The 22,565-nt window shown below is 50.4% G+C and overlaps 1 protein-coding gene across 6 annotated transcripts in view; it reads left to right on the top strand.

Moving 5' to 3' along the window:
* Positions 1 to 814: 814 nt before the first annotated feature.
* ESYT3 (extended synaptotagmin 3) overlaps positions 815 to 22,565 on the top strand; it is a 45,251-nt gene continuing 23,500 nt past the window's right edge. For 4 of the 6 annotated variants that reach the window (XR_010139101.1, XM_063721625.1, XM_054550416.2 and 1 more), the window contains exons 1-3: positions 815 to 1,338; positions 18,188 to 18,229; positions 21,331 to 21,465. Coding sequence is in view for 5 of the 6 variants with exons in the window: in XM_063721625.1 (XP_063577695.1) it covers positions 1,012 to 1,338; positions 18,188 to 18,229; positions 21,331 to 21,465 (504 nt within the window). In the remaining variant the exon portion in view is untranslated. 6 annotated transcript variants of the gene reach the window in all.

Genomic DNA, 22,565 nt, shown 5'->3' on the forward strand with positions numbered 1-22,565 from the left:
CATTTGTCAACTCCAAAATCACATTCCAGTAATTGATATGAGCCCTTTCATGTGGCCGCCTGAAATATATGCTATCCACAAGACGATTTACTATCCGAACTTAAGAGATTCGGAGCTCCACCTGCTCTGATCATTAAAGGGTTAGAAACCATAGGCTTCACCATTAACTCTTAGGCACCTCGGGGCTTCCTCTTCATCTTTCCTTTTATTCACCGGTCGCTTGCCCTTGTTGGGCGCCCCACAGATGGCCAAGACGGGCCGGCCCCCGGAAGTTCCCCGTCTGATGATGCAGGAAATGACGATCCAAACTGACACCTAGAAGAGAGGGTGGGGAGAGTGGGGCAGAGGGTTTTGTGGCGCCGCAGGAGGGGCCCTGAGCTTGGCTCGATGAGGCTGGGGGCTAGGTCCAAGCTTTACAGATGCCAGAGGAGCTGGCAGCGTTGCAGGCTTTAGGGGCCAGTTGGAGGGCCGGGACGCAGGACCTGAGGCTGGGGAGGCCTGGCTGAGCCTGTCCAGGGAGGTCCTCGAATGCCAGCTGAGTCCAGACTTTACTGTGTATTATAGACCGCGTGTAGGAAACAGGTTTTAGGTGATGTTTATCCATGATAAGCCAGTTGTACACAGGTGTTGTGAGTCATTAACCACCTAGGGCAGCACTTGGTCCACCCAGACTGGCGAGTGCACACCTCCGGCTGACGCCTGCGCCACGTGCTGGGGTCGGAGGCCGAGCTCACCAGCTGGTTGCTCTTTAGAGCGGGCAGGAGCCAGGCGGGCGGCCCGCCCCCCTGGGGCGGAGACTTCCGGAGCTGCGGACTCACTGGAGCGGAGAGCTGGGGCGGCGCCGCTCTCCGCCGCAGAAAACCCTGAGCTCGGCGCGCCGAGAGTCCCAGCGGGGCAAGGGGGCGCGGCGTCCTGGTCCTCGAGCTTGGGAGACAGATGCTTATGGGCATGGGGGCATGAGGACCTAAGCTCGGGTGAAGCTCTCGGGAAGGGCAAGACTGCGGCGACGAGATGCGAGCAGAGGAGCCCTGCGCCCCCGGGGCCCCCAGCGCCCCGGGAGCCCAGCGCGCGCAGGGCCCTGAGCTGCGCCTGTCCAGCCAGCTACTGCCGGAGCTCTGTACCTTCGTGGTGCGCGTGCTGTTCTACCTGGGGCCTGTCTACCTAGCTGGCTACCTGGGGCTCAGCATAACCTGGTTGCTGCTCGGCGCCCTGCTGTGGATGTGGTGGCGCAGGAACCGCCGCGGGAAGCTCGGGCGCCTGGCCGCCGCCTTCGAATTCCTTGACAATGAACGCGAGTTCATCAGCCGCGAGCTGCGGGGCCAGCACCTGCCAGCCTGGGTGAGCCGAGCCGGGCGGGGGTCGGAGGTGGGGAGATGCCTTTCGAGGTTCGGAGGAACTTGCGGTCAGCGGGGAGCTGGTGCGCGCAAACCTGAGGGAGGGCGGGAGCCCGGCGACCCGCACACCCCGTTCCCCACCGCTCCCGGCGCGCAGACCCTGGGGGCGGTGACCGTCCCCTCCCGCGGCGCGCAGCACCCTCACGTCCACCTCTGGTCCGACTGCGGTGGGAGCGGGGAACCTGGGTTTCATTTAAGGCCCCAGAGCCCGAGAGGAGAGTCACGGGCAGGCCACACCCGCAGGAGAAAAACAAGGGCGTCTGGGACTTCGCAGACTTACTCGGGTTGGAATCAGAAGGCTTTTCTTCCACCCGCCTGTTGATTCAGAGAACGAACGCCGGACGCAAAACGTAGATGGGCAAATACCGCAGTGACAGAAACGGCGGGTCCAGTTGCTTTCGGCCGAGGCCTGGACTGCGGGAGGGGGAAGGCTCCGCGGGGCTGGAGGTGGAGTGGCGGGTACGGCTGGGAGACCGACGGCGCCGGGCCCCGGGTCTCCTTCCCTCCCTCCCTCCGCCGGATAGGGATGCGGGCACACGCACACTGCCCCGACAAACCCATCTCCTGGGGTGGCATGGGCGGCATTACGATTCCTCAAACGCTTCTGGTCCTGGCTTACCTAACAAAACCCAAGTTCTGGGCCCCATCGCATAACTCCCAGGGTGGCACAGAGTTACCCTGGGTGATTCTTATGATTAGGTGAGCTTGGGAAACATCGGCAAGAGGGGTGTTCCGTCCAAGGGTTGGTCTGCGGCAAACCCTTGCTGTCTCTCCGGTGCTGGGGCTCTGCGTTCTCAGATTTCTTCCAGATACTCTCATGCCCACGGGGGAGGCCGCCAGACCCCTCATTGTCTCTAGCCTGTGGCCTGTAAAGTCCAGCAGGGCCATAGGTTCCTCCTGACATTAGTCTCCAAAGTGGGGTGTGAGAAAAAAAATATAAGGCCCATTTAGTTTATCTTATAAGAGAAATGAAGTCTTATTGTATTAGTCTGCCATAACTGAGTACGACAGGCTGCGTGGCTTAAGCAGCAGACACTTTTTTCCTTTCCTTTCTAGAGCCCCGAAGTCCAAGATCAAGGTGTTAGCAGGGTTGGTTTCTCCTGCGGCCTCTGCTGGCTTGCAGCTGGCTGTCTTCACACCGTCTTCCTTCTGTGTCCTAATCTCTTCTTAGAAGGACATCAGTCATATTGGATTAAGGCTCACCCTAATGAACTCATTTTAACTTAATTACCACTTTAAAAACCCTACCTGCAAATAGAATCACATTCAGAGGAACTGAGAATTAGCACTTCAAAGTGGGCATACACTTCATAACACTTAATATTTAATGTACAATTTGATGGTAAAGCTTTGTAAATAGCTTACATATATGGGGGATGAGGGGCCAAAGACTCTTCCTGATAAGGGTGCACACTTTTCTACGGTAGTAGCCATAGGGGTAGCGCATGGGGCCTGACTCCCACAGACTTTGGTCATCCTGATGGTTCTGTGGGGCTTGTGATTCTGAAAGGTGTGGACCCAGCAAGCAGGCTCGACCTGTCCACACCCCTTGCACACAGTTGAGGGAGTCTAGGCCACCTGTCAGATCTCTGTTTTGTCCCCCTTGGTGGCCTTAGCCCGTGAGGGTGGGCCTGTGAGTCTTCACCAAGTAGCACTCCTTCTTTTCTCACCTTCTGTATCAGGGAAGCCTCTAGACACTTAGCTATATGTAAAGGCAGTATTTCTGAAATTGGGTCAAAAATCAGATCATGTAGGGGCATGAACACCCTCCCTGCCTCTCTCCCACATACACCACAGAGAGAGTTCTGGCCTCTGTTGGGGATACAGACCCCAGGAGCAACATGGACCTAGCCAACAGGGAGCTCAGCCTGAACTCAAGCAGGCACCTCCTGGGTTTTCACCCCACAACCCATATCCCAGGCTTGACCCAGCTGGGTAGAGGGACACTCAGAGGAAGGTGATGCTCTCTCTCCTACCAAGAGGGCAGTCTTGGGTGGGGGACAGATGCATAACAGGTCATTGCCGTCGAGGAGAATTGGAGCCAGGAGTCGGAACACGGTCTAGTCAGGTAGAAGGCCTGGTATGAAGGACACCCTACCAGGTTTCCATATCATATTGTGCCCGAATCACAGCCCCCTTTCTCCTTGACAAGGACCTGGGAAAGGCTGGCCTCAGCCTACATTCTGCAGACTCGCCTGGCTGGCTTGGCTGGCCAGGTTGGAGGACCAGGGCCTGGATAACCTGTTGGATTGAGCCATTGGTGCAGCACAGGGCATTCTGGCTGAGGGAGGTGGTGAGCCCAGCATGGAGGTGTGACATGGCCACTGCATGAGGGAGCGCTGTGTGCTGGGCCTGGCTGAAGTGTGTGGTAGGGGTTGATGTGTGACAGGGTCAGGTTGAGGCAGACTTGATGGAGGCTGGCCCTGTTCTAAAGGCTAGAAGGAGCCTTGGATGCTTCTGGAAGGCCCTTCAGAAAGCAGCATGGTGGGACAAGGAAGGCTGGAGGAGACAGGCCAGTTGGGAAGGTGATTTCAGCCAGGACGGTAGTAATGAGGGAGGAGAGTGGGAGATGCGTGGGAGTGGGACTTTAGATGCGTGGTGGCCTCTAGAGTAGGGTTGCAGGGGGATCCAGGGGTCTTCCAGGGTGCTTTCTGGTTTAGGGAGCTGGTTGACCATTACTGTGATTGGCTTCCAGGATGAGAAACAGGTCTGGGGAGGTTGGTTGCCTGTATGAACATGTGTGAAGTGCATACAAATAGATGCAGGTGTGGGCTTTTCAACCGCCTCGTGAAGGTTTCCACGCCCAGTGATGATATGGAAAACCTGGAGTCTACCTGGTTGAATATTCTTCTCTCTGCCTCTTTAGGAACACAAACTGAAGGCAAAGAGAGACAGGGCTCTGGGCGTGGTGGGGACAGCACGGCCCCTTGCACAAGATTTTGGTCACGGATGAATGGATCTCTTCATCATCACATGCTGACCTTTTAGCATGCCTTCCCTCTTGAGAACTGATTTATCTGTGTGAAAGAGAAAGGAGGCTTATGACCTCCTTTGGTATCAAGAAATATTTCTATAAGTTAACAGATGGCAAATCAGTAGTTGGGGGACTGAAGAAAAGTTGAACAGCTCAAGGGCATCACACTCAGACCCGCGTTGCATGTTGTGTGAGTTGGCCCTGTACTCTAGCCCCCAGTGGGGAGGGATGGATATCCGGCCACCTGCTGCTTGTCAAGCTGTATGCTGCTTAGAAGGGGCAACTTTTTCTAATTTCCACCAACTCCCTGTGAAGGGGTGGAGGCCAAGGCCTGGCTGAGCTGAGGCGGGGATGCCATCCTTCCCCACTGCCATCCAAGGCAGCCATCGTCAGCCAGTCCTCAGTCATGCACGGCTTTCCTGCCTGGTCTTAGACTCCGTCTCAACATTTTGCTCCAAGATGCTGCCTCCAGGTGATCATAGAAATTGCTTTCCCTGGCTGAACCTGTTTCCCCACCTGTAAAAGGAGGTTGTATTGGATGGTCTTTCAGAGTCATTTTGGCCCTGATGTCTGATTTCTAGTCAAACTTCAGACAATCCTGCTTCTCCTCCAGGTCCCCAGCCATGGGAGATATAGCTGGAAGGAAGAATTCTCCTTACTAGAAGCTTTGAAGGAAGAACCTGTGGATCCCCTTTGTCTTGTGAATGTGGCCTGACCACATGGGGAAGAAGGCAGGGTGGCCCCCACAGCTCACCCATGAACAGAGGGTTCAAGAGGCTGCATGTTTACATGTGGATGCTCCTCTCACACAGTGTTTATGTGTACTTTTGAAGGAATTAAGAGCCGCCGCAGTCAGCTGTCCTTGTCGGGTGGGGACTGTGTATAGCACAGTGACAAGCACGGAGCCCTTGATGTTACTCATTTGATTGTAGGCCTCGGCAAGCCACAAAAGCTTTGTTGCCACACATGGTTGTGGTGAGTCGACTGTTTGAAAAGCTGCTTGCACAGAGCCAGACACAAGCGAATGCCCAGTGGGGCTGTCCCTTTATGTTCCTCTGTTTCCCGGGCTTCCTAACTACCTTTTCCTAGTATGAAATGAATGCCCAAGTGTCCCAGTGGCAAGCTCATCTTTCCAGCATCTGGATGACTGTCAAGGGGTGGAGCGAGTGGAAGGGAGGCCCAGAGCACTTCTGTGGAACCCCCTGTACCCTGGCTCTTCCCGGAGCCTGCTCCTGTGGGTTCTCGGAGTCCCAGCTGTGCTGCCCATGCTAGAGCTGCCTTCTGATCTTCAGAGCCCGTCCTTCGTGCTCCGGGCTCCTAAGACCCTTTGCGGGGTAACCTTTGCTGCTTTGCTTCGCTGCCCACCTCCCTTGGTAGGGGCCCCTGCGTGGAGCTCTGCAGCTTTCACTCCTGGATTTGTGCACGGATCAGCCCTTCACTGACCCGTGAATTTCCATTTACTCATTCAGCCATTGATCAGTGCTTCAACTGGATGATTGGGTTGCTTATCAGATATTGACTTGCCCCTGCCATGAATGGGCCCCTGTGAGGAGGGAAGTTCGAAATCCTCACATCGCGCCAGGTTGGGGGAATGAGAGCTGGTAGTAGGAAAATAGCCTGAGGCAGTGTAGAGAAGAGAAAGAGCTGTGAGAAAACGTGGCATTTTGTCTATCTGTGGTTTCTAGCCAGGCTGGCTCTCCTTTCAGCTGGTAGCAATCGGTTACATCAGTTGGCAGCTTTGTGAGGGGCAGTTAACTCATGTGTGTCTGCTGGTGAGGTGGTCGTGATGTGAAGTGGTGGAAGTCATTGGAGTCATTCATGGAGGGATCTTGAGAAGCCCCTTGTCCTCTCAGGCCTCTGATTTCTCTGAAAATCATGACATTTTAGGAGGTGTTCTATAGAGTCTTCATAGCTGTAGGGTCTGCCATCATTAACCAGTTCCGAGCCAGCTTTTCTCTGGCGACACATACCCCACAGGACCCCACTCGCTGCCTTTCATGCCTGTCCCCATCTAACTGGGTGTGCCCTGGGGCTGCCGGCAGAAGCAAACACCAGGGGAAAAAGGTGAGCAGTTCACACAAAGCGATGGGCATTCTGAGGCGCAGAGCAGTGGTCCCTGGGATTGCCCCCTCCAAGCCTCCCTGCCAGCCACTTAGGCAGACAGCCAAGGGCTGAGTGCTTTGCTTACCTAGTGCTGAGAGCTTGACACTCTTTCTGTGGCTGGAGCAGTCTTTCCAGGACCCAGGCTGTCAGGGTCTGTCCTGAGATACTTCAGTTAATTAGAGGAAGTAAATGCAGTGACAGTTCTGAGCTAGCCTGGGCACTCTCAGATTAGATCACAAAGCCTGATGCTTGGAGCCAGGGCCATGGAACCTGATTTTAAACATCAGGACTGGTTGAGCGCTGCTTGGAATTAGGGAGACTTCTTACCCTTGAGGTCCCTGCAGCCCTGTGAAGTTATTCAAATGGCTTGGAGTTGGGCCTGTCCTCGGGAAGGAAGAGGCAGATAAATTTTTAGTCATGCCTTTGGGGTTTCTGCCCCATGTCTTAATGATGGTTCATGGACTTATCATGCCCTGGGCCAGGATTGGGCAATATGAGTGACAGAGTATGGGCCTTCTTTCCTCCAAGCCCGACAGAGGGATCTTAGGCATCCGTATGTTCATTCCTATACTCACTCAGCAAGCATTTATCGAGAACTTGCAGTGTGTCAGGCACAGAGCTGCAGGCGGGGCAGCATGAGTACACACGGCCCCTGCCCTTGAGAAACCCATGAGCTAGATGGAGATTCAGACCTGCGAGGGTCTGATAGAGCATGATCAGTTCTCTGAGGTGGCTCCGAGAAAGCATGGGTGAGGGGCTCTATCCTCGGCTGGAAGTGGCCCAGGAAGCCTTCTTGGAGGAAGAGGCACTATGGTATTGCTGGCTGTGGTAGGGAGTTGGGGACTCAGCCCACAGTCTTTTACAGGTTAGGTCAGTTGAGCTCATTATTGCATCTTGGGGTGAGCAGATTCTGGGACAGCAACGTATGATACCTGAGCTCACATGAGACTGCTCACTGCTTCATTTACAAGGGGCTGAATCTTTCTGGGACAGGAGTGTCCAGGCAACCTTTTCTCAGCCAGGGGCCTGAGGCCCTGAGTAACTGAGAGGTTACATGGTGGATGAGGATCAGGGCCATGAGTAGGGACAGGCCCTTTTGTCCTGTGTTGCAGCCCCCTCTCCAGTGGGCAGGAAGGTGGGGAGAGATGGTCACCGGCTCCCACTGGATCCTGGCCCAGAGTCTTGGTGGCAGGCAGAGATGGCACTTCTGTGGGAATGTCTCTGGTGACTTTGGGGAGGGGGCTCTGGGAGGTGTGAGCTGCCCCCTGAAGACCGGAGAGGGCCACAACCCAGCTACCTCAGGGAGCAGGGGCTGAGACCTGGCCTGCCTTGCTCCTTCGCCTCCCCTCCCACTCCTCCCAGCAGAGTTCAGGGATTTCTAATTCTCTGGGAACCTGGAGCTTGTAGCACAAAAGTGCTCACATGTGCTCGAGGCAAGTGATTTCCTTTTCCTCCTCCTCCTCCTCGACTGCAAATATTGAAGAGGGATTTAAGATGTTTTTCTGCCTCATTGAGAATTATTAAAGAGACAAAGCACTTTTTTTTTTTTTTTTTAAGGTGCTGTGTATTTCAAGCTAAGGATATGAGACTTGATTTCCTCAGGCCACAGAGGGATGCAGAACCCAGGTCCCATAAGCCCTATCTCTGTGGGAGGGCAGGCCGAGAAGCCCTGTGGCAGTGTGTCATGAGTCATGAGCCTTGGAAATCTCAGAACAAAAAGCCAAGGAAATTGTCTAGGCTAGAGGAAGTTTCAAGACCCCAGAATCATCCACTCTATTCCTTTGCCCATGTTGTGTTTACTTTTTAACATAACTGGTTATACACTGTCTAAAAATGTGTTTTTTTTTCTGGCCATGAAAGTAAACATTCTCATTGGAGAATATTTGGAAATGGCTTAAAAGTTAAAATTAGGATAAGCATTTTATAATCCCTCCACCCAGAGATACAGTATGTTTGGGTGTGCTTCCTTTATATAGAAAATATATGAAAACAGTTTCTTAAAAACTTGTACTTTTTTCTTTTCTTATTTTTTATGTTCTTATATTACATTCTCCAAACAAACTTCTAAGGACGATCATATCCTTCATATGAGTATACCACAAGTTCTGTAATTGTTTCTCTAACCTTGATTATATCGGTTACTTCAAGGCTTTCCTGGTAACATGGCTAGCGGAGGTGGGTGGTGGTTCCTCTGTCCGCAGTTTCTCCCTCTGATCTGTGCATCTAGATTCTGTGACTCATCCTTCAAGTCCAAGCTCAGGCCCCACCCCCAGGACTCTTCTCCATGGGCTCCTACAGAGCGCTGAGCATGTGTCTGTCACTCTGCCTCCCAGACTGATTTGTAACCTACCTATTTTTATGGCTAACTTTTCCTCTAGGCTGAAAGTTCTTTTAAGATAAGGTATATGTCTTGTACATATCTGTAGCTTCAGCTGCTAGCTCAGTGCCCAGTTCATAGTAAGGACTCAATAGAAATCTGCTGAATGAATGCTACAGTGAATGCCTGCCGTGTAAATCTTAGTCCACATTTCTCAATTTAATTAGTATGGATTCCTAGAAGCTTATGAAGATTTTTAAAGACACTTTTGCCCATTCACTGTGGTCTTATCAGCATTGAATATTATCTTTTGGGGCCTTTGCTAGTTTGATAAGCAAGAGGATAAGTTTTTTTAACTTCTAGGAATTACCAACCCTAACTGGATCATTGAACTCTCTGAACTTACTATCATCGCTTAGGTCCCCTTTAAAAAACTACTCTGTGGACAGCTCAGGGCCACCCCCCTCTGCTTTGAGCCCTTATTCCTTAGCAAAGAGTGACAGTGTTCAGTGTCAGTGTTCTCATCACTGTGACCAGTGGAATTTCATCTGCTCAGTTCTGCTGGGTTCAGCTGATTTAGGCCAGTTTGCTGGCTGTGTGTGTTAAGGAGCTGTGGATTACAGAACAGTGCCAGACAGATTTTCAAATTGGCAAAGCAATTGTTTCCCTCAAAGTACTTGAGCTGGGTAATTTAAAGCAGAAGGGTTGGAAGATTTAAAAGTAGTTTTAATGGTTAAATGTTTGCCTTCCAAGAACAGAGGGAAAAAAAGGACAAAGGCTGTGCATCAAGAGAAAAGTGAAATCAAAGGACCACTTGGCTTGTAAAGCAGGAACCACTGAACAGGCAGCCACAGAGCAGCAGCCGATCTTGGGAAGACAGGAGCCAGCCTGAAGTCCAATGGCCTCTTTTTGTAGGACATCTCTGTAGGACACTCAGAATGAGTGGGTCTCCTCTCAGCAGTTAGTTAGCAGGGGTGTATTGTCTGTAAGAATGTCCTTTGGAGTAGGGAAGAGCCATGAGGCTATTTTTAGGAAACAGTGTGTGTCTTTGCACATGTGTGTGAGTCTGCGGATGTGTCTGTGTAGTTGTGTGTGTGTGTCTGCGTGTATGTCCACATATCTGTGTTTGTGCATCTCTGTGTGTGTGTGTGACTACATGGCTGCTCCGTGGGAGAGCTGCCACCCTGTGTGAGGGAGTTGGCAGAATTCACCGAATGATAGGGAGGCCCTTTAAGTGAGGCTCCTTAGTCCCTCCGCCTCCCAAGAGGGTCTGGAGGCCCAAGCTCTTGTCAAGGCCTCCCACCCCAACCCCAGACCCATCTGTGTGGACCCCACCAAAACCTTGGCTCCGATGGGAGGCAGCTGTCATTCTGGCTCCATTTTCTCACTGCTGTGGAATGATTTTTCCTAAAGGGTTTAAGAAATAATGCACAGACATCACCACCTAAATATGGATTATTGATATGGGCCTCTTTGGTGGCCTGTCTAGCGTGGAATTCTACTTAGACTTGAATTTGCTTTACCTCTTCTCTCTAAACTCTCATCACCACTACTCCGTTGACAATGCCTAAAACACTGTCATTAAAATATTAGCTCACTTTGCCTGGAACATGTCGGCTCAAGTACACTAACAGCATCAAGAGGTATGTTAGTTTAGGGAGGCCTCACGTGGGGAGGGTGGAGGGTTGTGAACTATTTACACTTCACTGATGGGTACTGCAGGGAGAACAGCAGACGTTGGAGATCCTGGTGACTTGACCATGTGTCTGGGCATCTTTGGCATTTTCCAGGCCTGCTTTGGGGAAATGTTCTCACCTATAATACATCAGTGAGGATAGTGTACATGTTTTATGGGGATGAAGCTTGCTAGAGAGCTGGATTTGTCTCCTAACACCAAACCATTTAGTAGTCCACTGTTTCCGTGGATCTGGGAAGAACAGGAATTAACAGCCCCACTTATTAATCAGCAAGAAACCTGAGGCTGAAGGGAGTTAAGACCAAAACCCTGCATTCCAAGTCCCTGGGCACACTTCCTTCTCTTCCTCCTGCCTGGCTACAGAAAGCAGGTATGAGGTGGGGCTGGCTCACCTTTTAGAGGGCAGAGCAGGCCTGGAGCCAGGGAAATCATAATATTCTGTTTTTTTGCCTTTTGGCTCTGGCCTCCCCTTGCTCTTTGTGGAAGAATTCCCTTTATAAAGGAGTTGAGGTTTGTAGGCTGCTATAAGAATTTGGTGACACAGCAGTGTTCTCCTAGGAGTGACAGCTGGAAACCCAGGCTGTGACTTTCAAACTTAGTCAGGAACCCCCCGGAGGCAGAGGAGCCACCTTCTTCCAGGGCCTGAGCAAGCCCTCCAGCCTGGGGAGCCCTGTCCACTCATTCTTCCACACCCTCTGCTAAGATCAGAACCACCAGGAGCTTGTTAAAGACGCAGGTTTCCAGGCCCCTGCCCCAGTCCTCTGGAATCAAAATCTCTGTGGGCCCTGACTGAGCAGCTGTACTGTAGCGAGCTCTCCAGGTGGGACTGTTGAACACAGAAGTCTGAGAGTCGCTGCAGAGCTCTTTGCACTGCCAGGTGGTGTGGGTGACTCCCCACTAGCTGGTCCCAGAGACTCCCATCCTTGTGGGAAACTGCAACAAAAGCTCAGTGATTTTAGGGCTCAGTTCAGTGTGAGCCACCCATCTTATTTTTCAGCCCTCTCTTTGTTTCCCTGGTGAGGAAAGACACAAGGCAGAGGCTCGGATTGGGTCCGTTTGCCAAGCTTCACTATGCAGCGCCCCATTGGGCAGAGTTTCACATGGGCGCCTGACAGGCATTGGGCCCAGCTCTCTGTGGCTGTCTTTATCTGAGCCACAGATCCCTGGGCCAGTCAGTGAGGCCAGGGAAACACCAACCGTGTTCCTTCTTCCATCTCAACCACTTGCACTGTGTTGTAAACCCTCCCCATTCTCTGTTCTCCCCTTGCAGTGGTGGCCAGAGGCACTAGGAAACTCAGCAGAGAATTTGCTGCGCTCTGGGTGAGGCAGAACTGGACACATAGCTCAAGTGACCTTGTTCTTGCACGTACTTGAGGTCAGAGGGGTCAGAGTGCCTGCACCTCCCAGGTCTGTACAACTTCCAGCAAGAGTTACCACTTCCAGAACGCTTATTCTGATCCAGGAAGGATACCGAGCATCATCCATGCATTTAGTCTTTTCAGGAACTGTGAAGTTGGCAGTATTGTACCCATCTCGCAGATGAGAAAACTGAGGCTTACAGAGGTGGAATTTTAAATACACAAGGAATAGATTAGAAAAACACTAAGGAATGGACTTCAAATGCTGACATTTCAGGTGGAGGATGGGGAGGAGAGGAAATGGATGAGAAGATTTGAGCCTTGGGCTCAAATCATATGCAGGTGAGATCGGGGTTCTTATCACATGGGTAATCTTGTTAAGTACTAACTAGTCTCTGAGTCTCCTCATTTGTAAAATGGGAATAATGATTTATAGAGTGTTGGGAGCATCAAATTAAAGTGTTTATGGAATGCCCTTTGTAAGTCATAAGGCGTGGCCTCTACCAATCAGGGCTAAAGCCCCATAAGGGCAGTTGCCTCCTAAATCCCAGACTTTATAAAAGAGGTTTCTATAAAACCTTACGTGATGCTGTGTGAGGTTTTCTTAGGAGGAGTAGTGGACGGAGTGGAAAAGCACAGACTCTGTGGTCAGACAGACCCAGGCTTGGGTCTCTGTTCTAGCACTCCAGTACTGGAGATTATAAGTCATGTAACCTCTCTGAACTTTAGTTTCCTTATCTGTAAAATGGGGCAAACAAGGGATTAGGTGAGTATTAAATGACATGAGATGACATGAACTCAAAAAGGTTGAAAATAGGATGGAAAATACGCAACTGGCCAAGTCTGAAACAAAAGAAAGCTGAGGTAGCAATTGTCATATTAGACAAAATAGAACTCAAAGACAAAGAAGGTTGTTATATGCTTGTAAAGGGCAATAATGATATACCTGGGCTTGGTGGCTCACACCTGTAATCCTAACAGTTTGGGAGGCTGAGGCAGGTGGATGGGTTTGAGCCCAGGAGTTCACGACCCCATGGGCAACATGGCAAAGCCCCATCTCTACAAAAAAATTAGAAAATTAGCTACACATGGTGGCATGTACCTGTAGTCTCAGCTACTAGGGAGGCTGAGGCAGGCGGATAGCTTGAGCTCAGGAGTTTGAGACTAGCCTGCGTAACATGACCTAACGCCGTCTCTACCAAAACAAACAAACATTAGTCAGGCGTGGTGGTGCATACCTGTAGTCCTAGCTACTCGGGAGGCTGAGGTGGGAGGATTGCTTGAGCCTGGGAGGTCAAGGCTACAGTAGGCCAAAATCACACCACTGCACTCCAGCCTGGGTGACACAGACCTTGTCTCAATAATTATGATAATCACAGACATATATGTATTACATAATATAAACTTGAAATATAAATCAACAACTGACATGAGGAAGTAGATAAATCAACAGTTGGGCTTGGAAACTTTTAATACATCCCTTTCTGAAAATGATAAATGAAGCAGGCAAAGACTAAGCAAGGATAAAGCATATTAGAAGGACGTGATTAATAACCTGATCACACATGGAATAGTCATGGAAATTAATCATGTACTAGGCCACAAGGAATTATCAACATATTCCCATGAATTGACAGTCCTACAGACTGTTCAGGCCACAAAGAAATAAAATTATTATTAGAAAACAGCAAAAATATATATCTTGAAATCTCACATGTCTAGATATTTTAAAACATTACTATTTTGAAAACTCATTAAGAGGAAGTCATAATGGGAATAGAAAAATGAGACCAGAATAGCAATTTATTGTGTCAAAAACTAGAGGAATTTATACCTTTGAATTCATTTATTACAAAACAAAAATGGAAAATAAATGATATTCCCCAAACTCATGAAGTTCGACTCTAAAAACATAAAAGAGCAACAGATTTAAATCAAAGAAAAAAGAGTTCTGGGAGAATCAATGAACAATTAGAACTATTAACAAATTTCAGCAAAGTTGCCCAGAAAATGAAATGCCACACAGTAATCTGACAAAAAATATACAGGACTTTTATAGAAAAAGAGTCGGAAAGTTTGATCCTCAATGTGAGTAGAAAATGTGAATAAATAAAGGGTGTTCATGATGCAATATTTAACCGTGTCAGTTAGCTCACAAGTTAACTTATAATTTAAAAAATATAACAATTGAAATCTCAGGAGGATTTTTTTTTTTGTGGATGGACAAGCTGATTCTAAAATTCATACAGAACAATAAATATCTACTATTATCTAAATCAGTGTGAAAAAGAAAAGCAAAATGGGGAATCGCCGGCCAGGTGTGGTGGCTCATGCCTGTAATCCCAGCACGTTGGGAGGCCAAAGCTGGTGGATCAGGAGTTCAGGAGTTCGAGACCAGCCTGGCCAACATGGTGAAACCCTGTCTCTGCTAAAAATAGAAAAAATTAGCCAGGCGTGGTGGCAGGTGCCTGTAATCCCAGCTACTCGGGAGGCTGAACCTGGAGAATCGCTTGAACCCAGGAGGTGGAGGTTGCAGTGAGCCGAGATTGCACCATTGCACTCCAGCCCGGGCAACAAAAATGAAACTCCATCTTAAAAAAAAAAAAAAAAAAAAAAAAAAAAAATGCAGGGGAGGTGATTCACCCTACCCTAGGTCATTTGGCAAAAACACAGTGATTAAAACCACGTGGTACTGGAATAGGCCGACTGATGGAGTTGAATGGCAAGTCCAGAAACACACCAAAGTACATATGAGGAGCTAGTTTTTGAGTGAAGTAGATTCACAAGTCAAGGAAAAAGATGGATTTTTTTTTTTTATGTGTTGGTTGAAAATTGCCTTAGTGAAAGTATGGCGGGAGAAAAAAAATTGTATCTTTGTCTCACCTTAGGTAAAAAAATCCAGAGAGATTAAAGACCTAAACATGAAAGCCAACAGACAAAAATCCAGAGTAACTTTGAGAATGTGAGGTGGGAAAAGATTTCTTCAAGTTCCAAAAAAAGACCAATTATAATGGAAAAATAGATTGATCTGTTGATGTCAAAATGGGAAAGCACTGAGGATGAGTCATTGCTCCCTAAGAATCAGTCTCTATGATTTCATCCCCTGCTCCAGACTTACTCAGGGGCAGTCGCAAGGAATGTGGTCTGGCTCTTGCACCTCGGCTCACTGGGAATGAAGGCAGGTGCTGAGATTCAGGCTGAGGGAGGGCCTTCAGGTCCCTAGGCAGGATAGGAGACTTGAGGTCTCTTATTTTCTTGGACTGAATTGTTGCTCTCTTCAGGGGTTCAGACTCATCCATGATGGATCCTCTTGGTGAGGAGCCTCAAATACAGGTGTGGGTAATCGAGAGAAACCATGACAGCTTAATCAGTGTGGGCCTTGGTCATTCTGTTGCTGCCTACAATTTTTTTTTTTTTTTTTTTGAGATGGAGTCTCACTCTGTGGCCCAGGCTGGAGTGCAGTGGTGTGACCTCGACTCACTGCAACCTGTGCCTCCAGGGTTCAAGCAATTCTTCTGCCTCAGCCTCCTGAGTAGCTGGGATTACAGGTGTGTGCCACCATGCCCACCTAATTTTTATATTTTTTAGTAGAGATGGAGTTTTGCCATGTTGGCCAGGCTGGTCTCAAACTCCTGGGCTCAAGTGATCCACCTGCCTCGGCCTCCCAAAGCGCTGGGATTATAGGCATGAGACACAGTTCCTGGCCTTGCTTCCTACATTTTCAGGATGCATGTGGGTCACCCTGAGGCAAGGGGTGGGCTGGTCATTGATCCCAACCCTGACTGAACTCCAGCATCATACCAGGAGCTTGTGAAAAATAAGTTTGTGAGCCCCACCCTTGATATACTCTGATTCAGTGGCATGAGGCAGCTCAGGAATCTTCATTTGACTAACTCCCAAGAGTGGCCAGGGTTGGACCCACCAAGCAGGATCACCTTTCGGGGTCCAGAGATCAGAACTACTCAGCTCCTGAAGTCACAAACAACCTGGGCCAAAGGTGTGGGATGGGAAGTGTGATGCTTGGGCTGGAAGGAGGACAGCTACTGGTGAGGTCAGCAAGTTCCTCTGAGAATGCTTCCTCTTCCCACCTTAGTACTGATTCTGTATCAGAGTGATCTGTTAGTTGCCTGCCTGTGAGTTCCTTGAGGGCAAGGACCATGCTTCATTCATTCATTCCACAAATATTTATTAAGACCTTCATATGTTAAAAACAGGCTTTAATAGGGGTGAGGCCCAGTCAGCCCTCCTAGAGCTTCCAGTGTGTAGGGAGGTAGGCAGCAAGACCAGGCAGCTCTAGTAAAGTTTATCAAATGCTGCAATGGAGAACCAGCAGGCCGCCTCACTTATCCCCAACTTGGGACACCCAGAGAGGCTTCCTGCAAGTGAAGTCTAAGATAGTGACGAACGAGTCAATCAAAGGGGAGTAGGGAGGACTGTTTCAGACACACAAAATGACGCATGCAGGCCTTTGGTAGGAACAGAAAAGGTAAAGGTGGTTGGATTGAAAGGGACCGGTGGGAGTGGGTGATGAGGCCATGGCATGAGCTGGGTCTCCTCTCTAGGCCCATGTGTAGGAATTTCTACTTTAGTACTGGGCAGTGTAATAGGAAGAAACAGAAAGGTCTTGCCTTCCATTTGCCTGGTTCCCAGCTGAGACCAGACCCAGGGTAGCTGCAGGGAATGTGTGCTGAGCAGGTGGCATCACCCCCACTGAATTGAGCTCCTGCTCACTTTCCCCACAATTCCTTCCCGCGTCGATCTCTTCTGTTTCTGTGGGCTGGGCCAGCTGCACCTCTGGGAACCAGGCCGTATTTTCTCTTCCGTACCTGGAAATATAAACTTTTCTGAGTTAGTATAGGCCACTGCCCAGAGCAAGGGAAACTGAGGCTGGGAGAATAATATCCCAAGAGAGAATGGTGTCCCAAGAGTCTCAGAAGCACTAAACTCCTCTGACCAATCAAGGCTGTTAAAAACTGTTCCAGGAGAATTGAATTTCTCTGTCCCCCACTTTGGGAATGGCTGTGATCCTGAATGAGTGCTGCAGGCCAGGGCATGTGTTTGAGTCTTTAGGGCAACCCCAAAGCTGGCTCAGGACCTGGCACTTGGTAGGTGTGCGAACTGCAGGGACACATCTACTTAGTCCCAGGACAGTGGCCTTTCTGAGCTCCCACATAGAGGGGGCAGGCTCTTTCCCCACTGTGGGTGGTCCCAGGCCCACTCTGAATCTGACCCCAAGCCAGCCTCATGCTCAGGGGACTTGGGGCATGGGCACAGTGATGGCTGTGGCTGCCGTTTTGGTGAACAGTGTTTCGTGCAGGTACCCTGTACATGTCCACACCTACTCCTCTGTAAGAAAACTCCTGGGGGAATGAGAAGCTCAGCAGACGGATGCAGAGACTGAGACTCCTGGAGGGGTATTAAGCACCCTCAGAATTATGTCATGCACAGGTCAGCCAACAGGACTGTCCCTCCACTACTCCACCCACCTTCCACTGTTCCCCCTTCCCACACTGGGGTTCACCCAGCAGGTGAAGCTGGAGTGGCTAGGGGTTGTGACCCCGTAGTTGGAAGCTATGTGACTATAGGAAGGGCCTAAAGGGAAGGGAGGAGGCTTGGGAGGGGCTTCTGGGAGCCGAGGTGGGAGGGGCGCCCCACAGCACCCCATTCCTTAATTGTCCATGAAAGCATCAAGCTGTTAAGTACTTATCACTGGGTGGTAGAATTCCCTAATATTTTTTCTTTTTGTTTAGCTGATGTTTGCATTTTCTAATATTTCTACGGAGACTGCATATTGTTTGTGTCATTGAAACGAATAAGGGGGATGGAATTTGCAAGGAGCAACCCGAGTGTTATCCTTGGGGCGTCCAGGTTGGGGGTCCTGTGCCTTCCCAGGAGTGGGGATTTACTTGCGTGTGCAAACAGTTTCCAGCCCTCCCTTTCCTCCTCGCCTTCCACGTCCTCTCCTACCTCGGCCTCCGTGTGGGGCTGGGGTGGAGGGGAAGGGTGAAACCGCGTGGAGTTCTGTCCTGCCCGCCACCGCGTGCCCAGAAACGCCCACGCGAGCCTTGGAGCTGGGCTGCACTGCGGAATCAGTGCCAGCTCGTTGTCTGTTTATTTGCTGCCTGCTTCACCGGATGGTGCGCTGAGGGCAGGACCGGTTCCGAGTTACCAGGGCTGGGCGCCGAGTGGGTGTGGAGAGCACACTTGTAACCGACGTGGAGGCAGCGGGGAGGAAGGGTTGAGGAGCAGTGCGTGGGCGAGTGGGGAGCCCGTCAGGCTGGCTTGCTTGGTTCCCAGGGGGTGTGCAGCTTCAAGTCTAACTTCCCCTCGGGGCTTCTTTCCTAGATCCACTTCCCGGACGTGGAGCGGGTCGAGTGGGCCAACAAGGTAAGGCCGCTGGCAGGGCCTAGCAGGGCCGGATGCATGCCAGCTTCGTCCTCTCCGCGGCTGTCACCCCCACAGCCTGATGGGGGCCTCGCGGCAGTTTCCTTGCCTGACGCGGGCAGGGATGCTCCCTTTCCCTCTTCTTTCACCAGAATGGCTTGCTTTTGTTAACAACAAAAATTGAAATTAATACGTGGTCACAGCAGAAAAATTAGAAAATACAGAGAAGTATAGAGAAAAGTACAATCCCCACTGGCCCACCAGGCCAGGAGCTGTACTTTCCTAGGGAGAGGAAGACATTAATTAGACAACAGCTTCTGGACACTGCCTGGTTTCCTGCCTAGATCCAACACCATTGCTGCGCAGTCTTGGGCAGACTGCCTAACACCTCTGAGCTGGCTTCCTCATCCATAAAATGGGAATAGAGTCCTTACCCTAGCTCGATTCACTGACATCACTACTGTAATTGCTGTTAGGTCACCCCTGGGAACTCCCCTTGGACTCTGCTGCCAGATGTCCCAAGGAGGCTCCTGCTGGATGATGACCCCTGGCCGAGCCCTCCCCAGCAGGAATCCCAACTTCACAGAGGACGAACCGGAGGCCTGCCCCTCCCTGATCTGCCCAGACCTGTCCCTAACTGTGAGGGCTCCATGGCAGTCCCCAGCTCAAATCTCCTGATGGAGGAATGTTTCTAATACAAACCTTGCCTCTGGGAGGAGGCTTAGCCCGTAGCAGGAATGACTTAGGTTAGGTATAAGAAAGGACTTCCTGATGGATGTTGATCCAAGATTGCTATTTTCACATTACCAGAGGTGTCATTGCTGAGTGCATCAAAAAGCATTCCCTAGCCGGGCATGGTAGCACACACCGGGGTCACAGCTCCTTGGGAGGCTGAGGCAGGAGGATCGCTTCAGCCCAGGAGTTCAAGGCCAACTTGAGCAACATAGCAAGACTCCATCTCAAAAACAACAGTAGCAACAAAAGTACAGAGAACATTCTCAGCCTCTGGGTAAATTTGGAAGAAGCAGGTTGCTGCTTTAAGAGGAGTGACTGGGTTTCTGGGGATTCATGCAGGACCCAGTGCCTCTGGGGCAAACCTTGTAGAGTTCCTCCTGTACTGTGTTAGCTGGTTCGTGGATCTCTGCCTGTGTTACGTCTTTCTTTCAGTAATACACAGAGGCCTACACAAGGCGTTGGAGATATAAGACTGTTGGGATATGAGGATCCCACCTTCATCTTGGATGGGGAGACAGAGACAGTTGTGTAGGTAAACCACATACTAGGGCACCGAGTGTGTCCTAACGAGCTTTAAACTCAGGAGGCACTTGGCCAGTGACAAACCAGCGAGACAGGAAGATGAGACCAGACCCAAGAAAGTAGAACCTGGGGTTTGGAGAGGCCTTTGAGAGAGATGGGAACAATGAGCCCTAAAATCTCACAGCCTTTAGGCTCCTCCAATGATGGCTTTGGAAGGGGCACATGGAGGAAGGAAATGCATATTTAAACTGAAGCCCAAGCCCACAGGAAAGATACAGTCTTATATCTCCAGTGCCTTGTGTAGGCCTCTGTGTATTACTGAAAGAAAGACGTAACACAGGCAGAGGTGCGTGAACCAGCTAACATAATGCAGGAGGAACTCTACAAGGTTTGCCCCAGAGGCACTGGGTCCTGCATGAATCCCCAGAAACCCAGTCACTCCTCTTAAAGCAGCAACCTGCTTCTTCCAAATTTACCCAGAGGCTGAGAATGTTCTCTGTTCTTTTGTTGCTACTGTTGTTTTTGAGATGGAGTCTTGCTGTGTTGCCCAAGCTGGCCTTGAACTCCTGGGCTGAAACGATCCTCCTGCCTCAGCCTCCCAAGGAGCTGTGACCCCGGTGTGTGCTACCATGCCCGGCTAGGGAATGCTTTTTGACGCATTTAGCAATGACACTTCTGGTAATGTGAAAATAGCAATCTTGGATCAACATCCATCAGCTCAGGTAACATAGGGGGACCCTGTCTCTACAAAAACATTAAAATGCGTGGTGGTGCATGCATGTAGTCCCAGCCACCCAGGAGGCTGTGGTGGGAAATCACCTAAGCCTGGGAGGTCGAGGCTGCAGTGAGCTGTAATCATGCCACTGCACTCCAGCCTGGGCGACAGAGTGAGACCTTGTCTTAAAAAAGAAGGCCAGGTGCTGTGGCTCACGCCTGTAATCCCAGCACTTTGAGAGGCCAAGGCGGACAGATCACTTGAGGCCAGGAGTTTGAGACCAGTCTGGGCAACATGGTGAAACCCTGTCTCTACTAAAAATAAAAAAAAAATTAAAAAATTTAAAAAATTCACCAGGTGTGGTGGCAGGTACCTGTAATCTCAGCTCCTTGGGAGGCTGAGGCAGGAGAATCACTTGAACCAGGAGGTGGAGGTTGCAGTGAGCCGAGGTCGTGCCATTGCACTCCAGCCTGGGCAACAAGAGCGAAACTCCGTTTGAAAAAAAGAAAAAGAAGATGGTTCTCCATCTTGCGTTGCCGCAAACAGAACGTACCTGCTGGCTGGCCTTCCCTCCATTCCCCTCTGATTTCCACCATCCTCCCCTGTCTCTGCCATCTTCCTTCTCCCCAGGCCCTGCACTTCATTCCCAAACCAGCACAGTGAGTCGTTCTGCTGCAGAAATCGGGCAAAGGCTGCCTTTTCTGATTGCTAGAAAATTAAATCCACAGGAAACAATTTAACTTTCTCTTCTGTAATTTTTTTCTTAAACTTCTGGCATCTGCTACTTTTCGTTTAAACCACAGTGTAGAATGAGGTTATGTTTTAGCACAGAACTAAAGGGTTTCCTAATATTAAATGTAGTGAATGAGTATTTCATGGTGCTCTGCACCAAATCTTGGTGTCCTGCTGCCTGCATGACAGTGGGAACCACGGCTGTAGTTATCAGATGTTTGACGGACAGACAGATGAACAGGTGAGCAGATGGGTGGGCAGGCAGGCAGGTGAGTGCTGCAGCATAGGAACCCCCACCCCAAGACCAGGCTGCAGAGAATCAGGACCTTGTCCCATGCAGCTGTGGGTCTGCAGTGGGGGTACAGACCTGACTACCAAGAGCCTCTTCCCGTCTTCACAGATCATCTCTCAGACCTGGCCCTACCTAAGCATGATCATGGAAAGCAAGTTCCGGGAGAAACTTGAGCCCAAGATCCGAGAGAAGAGCATCCACCTGAGGACCTTTACCTTTACCAAGCTCTACTTTGGACAGAAGGTGGGTGTGTCTTGGGAGGGTCAGCCTGGACTGGCTGTGCAGTCTTTTCTCTGTTCCCTCTCCTCCCACCTTTCTCCCACCCAGGTCAGTCATATGACTGCAAAGATCCCACTGGACCTTACAGGGGAACGCCCCCCACCACCACCACCTGCATTTCCTAGCCTGTCAGCCTCCGTAGACACCCTTCCCCCACATCCCTGTACCATCATCTCCCCAGGTTCCAAGGAAGCCTGGCTCAGAGGGAACAGAAAGGACAGGTGGGAGATATTTCCACTTTTCTTAAGGAAAACTTTGAAGACACGCCATGGTGGTAGCCAGACAGATACAAAGATGGAAATCAGTTGCTAACCTCAGTGCCGTTGAACACACGCTCACAGTTTTGGATAGTCGGTGCCACCTAGCGCTTTATATTCTCCACTAATTGGCTGTTACGGCACTCAGTGTTATGAGTCCATGCTAGTTCTGTGAAGATCAGCAGGTGTCCCAGGATGAAATGGTCTGTGGCCAACGAAGTTTGTGTCAGCACACCTAATGTCATGGTCCCTGTTCTAGACTGGGCTTCCTGTTTCCGCCTTGGTGCCCTACTCCTCCTGCCTCGAAGTGCCCCTAGTGACTTGAATCTTTTGATCATCCGAAATGTATCCCCCAGCCAGAGACCACTGTGACCCAGTAAATGAGAGGCACTGGCATCCGGTCTTCCCAGCAACGAGCAGGTGTCCAAGTACAGGCCAGCCTGCTGAGAGCTGTCTGCCACCCCTTCCTGGCTAGCCCCTGGGCAGGGGTGGATTAGGCAGGCCTGAGCCCTGGAGATTGGGATTTCTGCCATTCAAACTGGCTTGTGCCAGCATCTGTTGGTTCATGCATTCATTTCTTGTTTCATTCACCTGTAACTTACTGAGCACGTGCTGTGTGCTGGGCATCATAGAGTTCGGTGTGGCTGCACCCCTTCCTGTGGGAGGAACACATCAACTGGTGGATGACAACATGGCAGTGTCTGCGTGCATGATGGCAGAGGAATGCGAGTTCAGAAATGGAGGGGTGGAGGGGCTGTGGGAGTCAGGGAAGACTTCCAGGAAAAGGTGATGGCTAAGTTGGCTTTT

This window comes from Pongo abelii, chromosome 2 (genome assembly GCF_028885655.2).
Source record: "Pongo abelii isolate AG06213 chromosome 2, NHGRI_mPonAbe1-v2.0_pri, whole genome shotgun sequence".
Classification (NCBI taxonomy): domain Eukaryota; kingdom Metazoa; phylum Chordata; class Mammalia; order Primates; family Hominidae; genus Pongo; species Pongo abelii.